Source organism: Bactrocera tryoni, chromosome 2 (genome assembly GCF_016617805.1).
Source record: "Bactrocera tryoni isolate S06 chromosome 2, CSIRO_BtryS06_freeze2, whole genome shotgun sequence".
Taxonomy (NCBI): domain Eukaryota; kingdom Metazoa; phylum Arthropoda; class Insecta; order Diptera; family Tephritidae; genus Bactrocera; species Bactrocera tryoni.
Window position 1 is genome coordinate 9,046,771 of NC_052500.1, and position 10,770 is coordinate 9,057,540.

The 10,770-nt window shown below is 31.9% G+C and overlaps 3 protein-coding genes across 5 annotated transcripts in view; 2 read left to right on the forward strand and 1 right to left on the reverse strand.

Moving 5' to 3' along the window:
• LOC120769547 (protein sax-3) overlaps positions 1-10,770 on the reverse strand; it is a 289,146-nt gene that overhangs the window by 144,077 nt on the left and 134,299 nt on the right. The gene's annotated exons all lie outside the window — the stretch shown is intronic.
• LOC120769549 (galactose-specific lectin nattectin-like) lies at positions 6,768-7,490 on the forward strand. Its single transcript, XM_040096598.1, has 3 exons — positions 6,768-6,952; positions 7,033-7,141; positions 7,204-7,490. Exons 1-3 carry the CDS (start codon positions 6,812-6,814, stop codon positions 7,434-7,436), a joined length of 483 nt encoding a protein of 160 aa, XP_039952532.1. The 5' UTR covers positions 6,768-6,811; the 3' UTR covers positions 7,437-7,490.
• Positions 10,155-10,764, forward strand: LOC120769550 (C-type lectin domain family 3 member A-like; the record flags this gene model as incomplete). Its single annotated transcript, XM_040096599.1, has 3 exons — positions 10,155-10,328; positions 10,394-10,502; positions 10,574-10,764. Coding segments are annotated over exons 1-3 (450 nt in total), but the record flags the coding sequence as incomplete, so codon positions are not given.

Sequence of the window (10,770 nt, forward strand, 5' to 3'; positions counted from 1 at the left end):
TTTGAGTCAAAAATTTAATAAAAAAGAAAAAATATTTTTTGGTGTAAGTCTGCTTTTTTAATATTTAGATCGGAAGATTTATTGTATTGTTTTACTTAAACTTTTTGTTTTTAGTATTCATATATTACTATTTTTTATTTAATATACATATATATTTTAAAACTTATTTTTTACCATTTAAAACTTATTTTTATTATTTTTAAATTTTTTGGATTTCATGGTTTGTTTTTAATATTTATTACAATTTTATATAATTTTTGTACTATTTTATTTTATTTTTTTATTTTGTTTTTTTGATGTACTTATTTATGTTATGTCATTAAAAGTTTTTTTTCGTTTTTTTAATTAATATAATTTTTGTTTTAATTATTAATAATTTTATTGTACTTTTGTTTCAATACATTTTTATTTAAATTTATATTTTTTCAATTATTTTATATAAATTTGTTTTTTTTTTATAAAATTTGTTTTTAATGTTATTTATTTGTTTATAATTTTTAATAACTTGTTATGTTATATGTATTTTTATTATTTTTTTATTGTGTTGCATTTTTGGATTTTTATTTCCTTATATAAATTTTTGATTTATATTTAATATTTCTTTATACTTTTATGAAGATATACATATGTATATATAATTTTATTTTACATAATGATTATTTTTATTATTTTTTATTTTATTTTTAATTTTTGTTAAATTTTTACATTTATATTTTTAATTTTTTACAATAAATTTGTTTTTTATTTTAATAAATTGTAATGTTACTATATTTAATTATTTTTTTTTATTTTGTAGTATTTTTTATTTTATTATTATTGTTAATACTCATTTTTTTTTTTTAATATATATTATATATATTTAGTTTATATATTTACTTTAATTTTTTTATAATTTTCATAATTAATTTTTTAATTTTGTTTTTAATATTATTAATTTATTTCAGTTTTAATAAATTTTCATTTTTTATATATATTTTTGTATTTTGTTGTATTTTTTCATTTTTATTTTAGTATTTTCTTATTTTTAATAAAATGAAGTATACGATTTTTTTTTTTTTTAGATCGGATTACTTTTTATTTTCTTTTATAATTTTAAATTAATTTTATATAATAAATGTGTATTTATATTATTTTTTTATTAAGCTGTAATTTTTGATTTTTTGAAATGGTTTATATTGTTTTTATAAAATCTGTTTTTATGATTTTTTTTATATGTTTTTTGTTTTTTTATTTTTATTTTTCTTGTTTTTGTTATTATTACTAATACTATTTTTATTTTAACTATATTTAGAATTTTTTGTCTTAGTTATATTTTTATTTATTTTTACAATCTCACGAATATTTAATATTTTTTTCTTTCTATTTTTGTTAGTTCTTTTCCAATAAAAAATATAGGAAAACTGACGGTGTATCGGTTTGGTTGTTTACACTCTTGTTTATATTTCTACACAATTTCTTATATTTTATAATCCTGTTTTTTAATTAATATTTTTTCTTTAAAATATCTTCTATTGTATTTTTTCAATATGTTTAACACTATAAAGGTTAGGTTTTTTTATTATAACATGTACAAATTTATAATGTTTTGTATTTTTTTGATTAATGCCTTGAATTCCTTTAGTTAAATGGTTATAGAAAAATATTTCTTGATTGTTTGGCAACACAAATATTGTGCATATATTTTTTTAAATTTTCCTGTTTTCTTATTATCTAATATATGTAAGTCCGCTAAGCTGGAAAATATATCTTAGAGAATTTCTAATTATTTTTTCAAAATTTCAGTAATTACTTTCTGATATATTGAATTTTTTAATTTAAAAAATTGTTCTTTTGTAACAATTATTTTAAATATTTTTTTTATGTACGTGTTATATTTTTTATAACTTGAGGATTTGAGAACATCAATGGTTGTACTGAAACAATAATATACTACACAAAAACAAAAGGTTCCTTAAAGAGCTTGATTTTGATCGTTCAGTTTGTATGGCAGCTATATGCTATAGTAGTCCGATCTAAACAATTATTTAAGATATCGTAGCGCTGTCTTTGAAAATAAGCCTTGTAAAATTTTGTAGTGATATCTCATGAAATAAAAAAGTTTTTCATACAAGAACTTCAACTATATCGTTCAGTTTGTACGGCAGCTATAGGTTAGAGTGGTCCGATATCAGCGATTCCAGCATACAAGCAGGTTTTTACGCAGAAAAGAACGTGGGCAAAATTTTAGAATGATGTCTGATGTCTAAATCCATGCTGATTATTCATCTATATATTTTATAGGAACGCTTAATATGATCTGTTCATTGTATAATTATTTGCATAAAGAAAGCCTTTGAAGGAAAATTTACATAGTTACATACGTATGTACATACATACATATATGACTTTACATTCCAAATATGCCAGCTTATAAGCAATAAGAATTATTATGGTTCAAAATCAACCAATTTAGAATTTTGGTGGTATATTTTTTTGTATCTATATCTTTCTGTCAACGTTTTGGCTATAGTATCCTATAGTCAATTTATTTTATCTGTTTTATTTCTCAAGTGTTTAGCGTTATTTTTCACTCATATGGAAAGATACCAGAATGCCTTCAAAACACACTGTAGCAGAACCCTTCACTATTAATTTTGTATTTTATATATTATTTTAGTGATTTTCTCATGTTTTGCACTTAAAAACTTAACATTTTATATTTATGGTTCTTCTACCGTAAAATATTCAAAATCAGCCAACAATTTTGAAAATGTTTTTCCATATGAAAATCTTTCAGTTTCACTTATAATTGGTTAACGAACGGTTCTCCACACTTCAATCTTATTTTCAAAATTTGAACAATCAGACACTTCAAAAAACGTTTTTCAAAATTTATGTTTCAAATTTCCAACTTCTTCCAAACACAATACACCAATCAGCCAACGTCCAGCAAACATTTTCACGTACCTACTAGCATTTAATAACTTACACAGCATAGGAAATTTTGTTTGCAACAAATTTAACAAAAATTCACTTCTTGGAAAAACTGCCAATACTTGCTGAAAATTTATCTAATATTTTTGTTTTTGTAAAACTCTGTCACAACGCGCGCTTAGAACACACATACACAAAGAAACACCCGCGTCTACCTACTCTGTGTTGCACAGTGTAGAGTAAGAGCAGTTCAAGCCTAGGCTTGACAGTTCACGCTTTTCCTTAGCGACCTTTACTTCAGCAACTAATTGGGCAGGTAGCAGGAAAATCGACCGCACGTAAACGACGAACTGAGACCGAGCGCAACCGTACGGCACACACTACCGTTACAACGATGATTTTCGACATCCAAAAAGGCCGGCAAACGTTTAGCAACTGACTCGAGCAATCGGCGGAAACTGCAACGCAGCCACCAAACCGGGCAGTCGGCCGAAGCACCAAAAGAAACACACACACGCACGCACACATTTACACGAGTATGTGAAACGAAACGCAGCACGAGATTCGTGCGCGTATCTGTCGGATACAGTCCACACTTGCAGTCGGCGAATGTTCCGTATCCCAAAATTTCTTACCAAACGCTGCTAAGGCTGTGGACTGTAGCTGTATCTGTGTGTATGTCCCACGCGTAGGTGTGTGTGTTGGTGGTTAGTTGCAGCGTGCGGGCGGCGGCAAACGCTTGTTGCATGTCAACTGCAAAGGCAGTGCGCGAGGCCGTTTTAGTTTTGTTGTTTTTTTCTTGGAGGAATGCCGTGAATCGGAACGCGCATGTGGTGGATTGTATTGTTGTTGCGTGCCTGTGTTTGTGTGCGTTTGTTGTGTTGCGCATGAAATTGTTTTCATTTCATTTTCGTGCATTTTCACTTTCAGCAACAAATGTTGCGCAACATTTACAACCGGTGTTTAGCTACACTGTTGATGTCTGAGGAATAATGTTGCTTCGCTTGTCGTTTCAAGCTGAAGCTGAGCATGTTTAGCAATCTTAAATAAATTCTTATTCGGAAATCGATTTTTAATATCATGAAATTCAAAAACTTCGAGTATTTCTAGATTTTTACTGTTATGTTAGGGTGTAAGCTTATGCATACAATGTTCGTATAAATATCGATAATTTTCTAAACACACAAAAAGTCAATAGTCGGCCCCTATGATTAAGTAAGGACATAATATCTGAAAAATAGCTCCCTAAACTACAACGGAAAAGGCAAATACAATATCGAAACATATACATATATCGATAACATAATCCGATAAACAATCGATATATCAATATTGTTATCGATAGTTTCGCAGACTTAGTGTTGGCACCAGTCGAGAGGTCAACAAATAACGCGGCATTATGGTGGTTCTTGGTTTTTAAGGCATAACATACGATCCGAGTGAAGATCAGGCCGTAAAATTAATATTTTAATTAAGTCCGGGTATTGTAAATATTCGAAACATTACAATTTCTTATTCAAAAATGTGTACCCCACCCATTGACTTAGAAAAATGTACTCATGTGGTCCTTAGTTTTAAATAAAATTTATTAAAATAATTGAGGCTAGAGAGGTCGATACAAAACAGTTCAGAAAACTAATTGATCTTCCCAGAAGCAGATTAAGGCTGCCTGTGACATTTTATACAGGCTATTGAAGACTGCGGTGTCATTTGTACATATTAGGGTATTGCTACACAGATTTGTGTCGCTTCAGTGACCAAAGTTCAGAGACAACAGAGCACATTGTATGTATAACTGAATTTACCCCTCAATTGCAAAAAGAAGGTGTTAGGCTAGCAGTAAATTGAATGCCGAGAGAGAATGCATTACAGCCATTAACACAAGAGCTTTACAAACCTTTTTAATTTGACTGAGAACTAAGTGCACAGGAGAGCGCAGTTCATTCCTCAAATTTCAATCAATCCGTATATGACTTTACATATGTATATAGATCCGGCTTCTCGTACTCCCTTTCGAAGGTTATTTTAAGTCACAAAAATAAATGTAAAAGTTATTTCATTAAATTTCAAACATATGATGTGACAAATCCAAGTATAGGTGTAAGCAAGAAATTAGGGTATAACCAGATCTATAGTTTTTCGTCGATATTAATCGCACGCGTGCTTGCTTACTTGCAGCTTTATCTAATATTTTAGCATTTTCAGAGACTATCAAATACCAAACACTTGTAATATTGACACCTGCTTTCGCTAAAACGATCAATTATGTTGTTTCACACGAGATATTATGATTATTTATCTATTACTTTAACTTAATACCTTTACTACATATAAACCCACAATGAGAGATAATTATATCACGGTAATTACTATGTGGCGGTGTATGCATGTACATACATATGTTTGTATGAATGTATGTAAATTCATAACTGAAATATACTTATATACATACATGTGTATGTTTATGAGAGCGTAACCCCTTAGGAAATTGACATATGCATATTTCTTTTCATATTTTGAGGTATTAAATTATTTATTTTTGAATTTAATAATTATTAAAATTACAAAAAAAAAATAAATTCTTTTACATAATACGAAAAATACACAATTAAAAAAATTTTAAATCCCGAAATTTCGGGATTCAAAAGTGCACTCTCGGGATCCCGAAAGTAACTGAAATAAATATTTTTATAAATAAGATATACCATAATGGCGAATTTTCGGAATTTGATAGTGCACTTTAGGGATCCCGAAAGCAATTTAAATATATATTTTTATAAATCTGATATACCATAATTCTGAAATTTCGAGATTTAAAAATGCACTTTAGGGATCCCGAAAGTAACTAAAATATTTATTTACTGGTTATAAATTTTTGAAAAATCATGTTTTAAAAGCTTCAGTGTTATTTTAATTTCTTAAAATTTTAAGTCCCGGAATTTTGGGATTCAGAATTATACTTACCGGTTCCCGAAAGTTACTTAAGTATATATTTTCCTAAATCTGATATACCATAATCCCGAAATTTTGGGATACAAAAGCGCACTTCCGGGATTCCGAGAGTAACTGAATTCTTGAAAACTCTAGTTTTATTTTGATTTCTTAAATTTTTAGATACCGAAATTTCGGGATTCAGAGTTGCAATTTCGAGATCCCAAAAGTATCTTAAGTATATATTTCTTATAAATCTGATGTACCATAATCCAGAAATTTCGGGATCCCGGAAGCAACTAAAGTATATACATACATACATATGTATATAGTACATATTTACTGTTTATGAAATTTTGAAAAAAAACTCTATTTTTATATTGGTTTCCTCATATACCATTACCACGAAATTGAATTATGCCAGGCGATTCATACTCGTGAGTATCTAGGCTTCCTCAGCAGTTTGGCCTAACTAAACCCATATTAATTTTAAAGCCCTTGCCACGTGTGACTCATTAGAATATTGCCTGTTTGAAGGAAATTCCAAAATGAATTTCATGCGATAAACTAGGCTGATATTTCAAATAAAAGTTAAAAAAAATTACGTTTCGTTCAATTATAGAAATCAGCATTATTTAGAAAATAAAAGAAACCTTGGTTTTTCCATTTCCATCTGCAACTCCAACCAATTAACGAATGCGTAATTAATCACATGCTCCAAACCATATAAGAGTGTTTGCAAATAAACCGTTATGCTCACAATAATTTATATATGCATATTCATAATGAACTCAGTGATTCGCCGATTTGTTTACTATCAGTAACTATCCATCATAATTCTCATAAAAAGTAACAACTCCGAACGAAAATTCGAAAAAAAATAAAGCTAAATACTTTGCTATAAAAGTGAAATATTTTCGTTTGCAAATCAGTTATCAATCAGATTTCGTTAACAAAGCATTCAACGATGAAATACTTCGCACTTTTACTGGCCACCTTGATCGGAGTGAGCCTTGCCTCACCTTACTCTCAGGCTTCAGGAGTCATAGAAGAAGATTGGCGCGGCAATTTGCAACAGAACTCCGACTACTATGTTAGCCAGAATCCCGTAAGTGCAAAAATTTATTGTATATTTGTCAATAAATATTATTATTGATGACAATTTTGCAAACACTATGGCATCAAAAGGTCTCTTGGTTCGCTGCCAACTACTTCTGCTACTCCAACGGCTGGTCGCTGGTCGCACCTAACAGCTTCACGTCTGACCTTCTGTTGAAAGGCTTCATTGAACTATTCGGTAGGTTCGAGTAACCTTTTCCATTTTCATTAGTATTTATTGTGTGCTTTATGTTCTTTTAGGTCTGACTCAAAATAATTACTGGACTGCTGGCAACCGTTTGGCCAACAAGACAACATGGCTCTGGGGTCTTGACGGCAAGAACTTCTCCTTCACCAATTGGGCTGTCAGCGAACCAGTGACTTCTGGTGATTGCCTGTTAGTGCAAACTAATACCACTGATATTTTGTGGGCCAACCAGGATTGTGCTGTACAGAATGACTTCATCTGCCAGAAAACAGTTTCCACAAATTAATGTGGAACAAAAATTGGACCCCGACGCGGAAAAAATATTTGCAATGGCGCTTTTGAGAATGTATATGTACTTGTATATGTGATACAAAACAAAAAACAAAAAAACGATTATAAAAAAATAAAGCAGTATAAATTTAAAGCAAGTGTTTTATATATCCAGACCTCGATATTCTTAAGCGTCCTTTATTATGAATACTTCTCTAATTTTATGTTCAAAGGTTTTCAAAAAGTGCCAAAAAGTTTCTGGACTTCTTGGGATCGTCAGTATATTAGTTGAACAGAATCAGTCAAAAACGTTAGGCCGCAAACGATAACTCTCTAACTAAATCAGAAATTCAAGACAAACTGCTTTCGGATTTTAGCAGTTATTCACCTTAAGAAGACCGATGAGTTCAATGGTTCACAAGCCACACTAAACCGTTGGTTTTTCTGGATGAAACCATAACTATTTAGCCAAAAATGAACCTTATCACTGAATAAAATTTGGCACAAAAACGTCAGATCTTCTTCGAACCTTCCGTCTCCGACTCGACTTTTTACGGTCATCGTGTGCACTCTCAGCGACGGCTTCTATGTATATTTTGAGCGTTGGTTGTAGTTTATTTGTCGAATACAATCCAATTATGAATAGTGGGTTTCAAGAAGGGTGATGGTGTTGCGAATACTTGTGGTACGCTCAGTAAGCCGATAAGTTGAGCGAAGCGCGCGAAGCACACTCATTACAGAATGTGAATTTTCGTTATAAAGTTGAACGATTTGTAAAAGTTGTTCTGACGTAAGTCTTTCCATAACGAAATTGCAAGCAATATTTTGTTTATTTTAGGTCGTAAGGTGGATTTAAAATGCCTTCACATCTTATAGGGATCGTCATCCAATGGGAGGTGTATCCACTAAACACTCCCCCCTTCTACCAAGAAATTTTCCCTTGCCCCAGGACCGCTTTCGAATGACTTCAGGACAATTGTTGCAGCTCAGTTTCTACTCCATATGAGTCCAGGGATGTTTACACCGCTTTGTAGCCAGCGTGAGGCTACACTTTGATGCTGACTCGCTTTCTATTGTATCTGTTGGTGAGTCTGCGCCCATGTCCCCTTTTTTTAGTGCGTAGCACATATTCCACATACGAGACTATTTATTGCCATGTTTGGTCACCGATTATCATTTGACTATATTTTCTGCATTGAATTGCTCAAGCTGGTTTTCTAATTGATTTTCCTGCATAAAATTCGCCCTGTACCATACACCATAACACTTGTCCTTGATAGAGCTTCATCGCCAAAAGTTGAATTAAGTTCATTGTCACTCTAAAATATTAGCGTCATAATTCCATAAATGATCTAAATGATCCAACCGTCGATCCGACCGTTCGTGCAAGCTTCAAAATAAACAGAAATTGGAATGTCTTAATGTAACTTGGTATGCGGGGTCCTTAGTACAAAAAAAATAAGAGTTCGTAGAAAAGCGTAATCGGACCATGCCATGCCCACAAAATGCCATTAACCGAAACACTATAAAGGGCCATAACTAAGCACTAAACTGGGATAAGAAACTGCAATTTGGCACAGGGGTTCGCAGTAGCAAGGGGAATCTGTGGGCAAACAATTTAAAAAAAGTGGGCGTGGTTCCGCTCTTTAGTAAGTTGAATGTACCTAAACCACTAAAGCTATAATAACCCAACTCAAATATTCTGACAACCGACATAGGTGGCATACCTTATAACCAAAAATTGCCCAAATCCAACCAAACTATTCAAGCCCCTAGGTACCGAATATGTGGACCCTAGTTTCGATAGTGGAGATATACAATTGATTTTCAAAGAGAAATCCTTACAATAGTAACTCTGTGCATCGAAATTGTATTGAATCGGGTCAATACTTCCCTGAGCCCCATATACCTAATATAAAGATTTTCGAACTTCCGCGTGACTCTGGTTGACATTTTAAGCCTTAACATATTTCTCCGACTTTGATTTCTGCAAGTTGCAAGGGTATCAAATGTTCGGTTGCACCCTTTCTTGTTCTCACATTCAAGTAGGCCCCAACACTTCACTTGTCTACTATTTATCCCGATCAGATCCGAACCGTCATTTGATCGTCTTCTTAAATTAGATAGGGTTTTTTTGGTACATATATGTATGTATGTGACACCGATGCCAACAAATCATCATTATCATTTAAATTCGCTGACTTCTGATGGCAGGTGAAATATATTTTATATTTGCTTATATTTTGCAGTTATTAATTGAATAAAAGCAACAAAATTATCAGCTGTGATTTGATAAGGGATAAATGGATATAAGTACATATATACATAACTATGTGTGTTTATATTTATGCATCGGTGTCTATAATTACATAGGTACATACATATGTGTGTATAGCAAACTGTATGCCTACAGTAACGTCACACCAAAGCTTAAACAAACATGATAAATGATTGCCTATCAGATACACATATATGGTGTATTTTTAATAATTAATAGCAACACTATGTACACAAACAATAATCAAAATATTTGCTTTAACTTAACTAAAATATCCATTAAAACTAACAGTTTTTAATCCGTGTACATTAAATTGCCCGACACAAAGTCAGGCCATCGATTATGTTCTAAGTACACAAAAGTATTGAAAATAAGAAAAAAAAACCGGGAATAACTGCAAAATTTCTCTTTATATAAAAACGGCGAGCAATTTCACCGAAATTAGTTGCAAACAAAACAGTGAAAAGCAAACATTAAAAAATGAAACAATCTAGCGGTAAATTAGTGCTGTCATTTGTGGCGCTGCTGGCTGTTAGTCAAGCCACACCACTGAGCGAGGATAATGAGTTCTCCTTCGGCTGGCCGGGCAGTTTAAGCGACAACACCGATTACTATGTGAGCAGCCATGAGGTGAGTATGACATCCGGATGAGGTGCATAAAGCACATAACGGTACAAAATGTACGAAATATTTAGGTTTCCTGGTTTGAAGCCAACTATTACTGCTACTCAAAAGGCTGGGAATTGGTGGCGCCTGAAAATTTCAACTTATTAACACTCTTCAAGGGCTTTCGTGAATTGTATGGTGGGTATAAGCCGTATAAAGATTAAAAATATTTTATCATATAATTGTGTTGCCGTTATTTCTACACAAAGATGTGAAAAACACCGCTTACTGGTCCGCGGGCAACCGACTTTCTGGCAGCAACTGGATGTGGGGAATAGATGGCGAAAAGTTCACCACTTCCTATTGGGATACTAACGAACCCAATGGCGATGACAGCGACAAGTGCTTGTTGATTGGAAAAACTGTGCAATCTTTGTGGTCCGATGAGGATTGTGCCGCAAAATAT

Coding starts and splice junctions, on each gene's coding strand:
- LOC120769549 (XM_040096598.1), top strand. CDS start 6,812: ATGAAATACTTCGCACTTTTACTGGCCACCTTGATCGGAGTGAGCCTT. Junction 6,953..7,032: donor ACTATGTTAGCCAGAATCCC/GTAAGTGCAAAA, acceptor TGGCATCAAAAG/GTCTCTTGGTTCGCTGCCAA. Junction 7,142..7,203: donor AGGCTTCATTGAACTATTCG/GTAGGTTCGAGT, acceptor ATGTTCTTTTAG/GTCTGACTCAAAATAATTAC.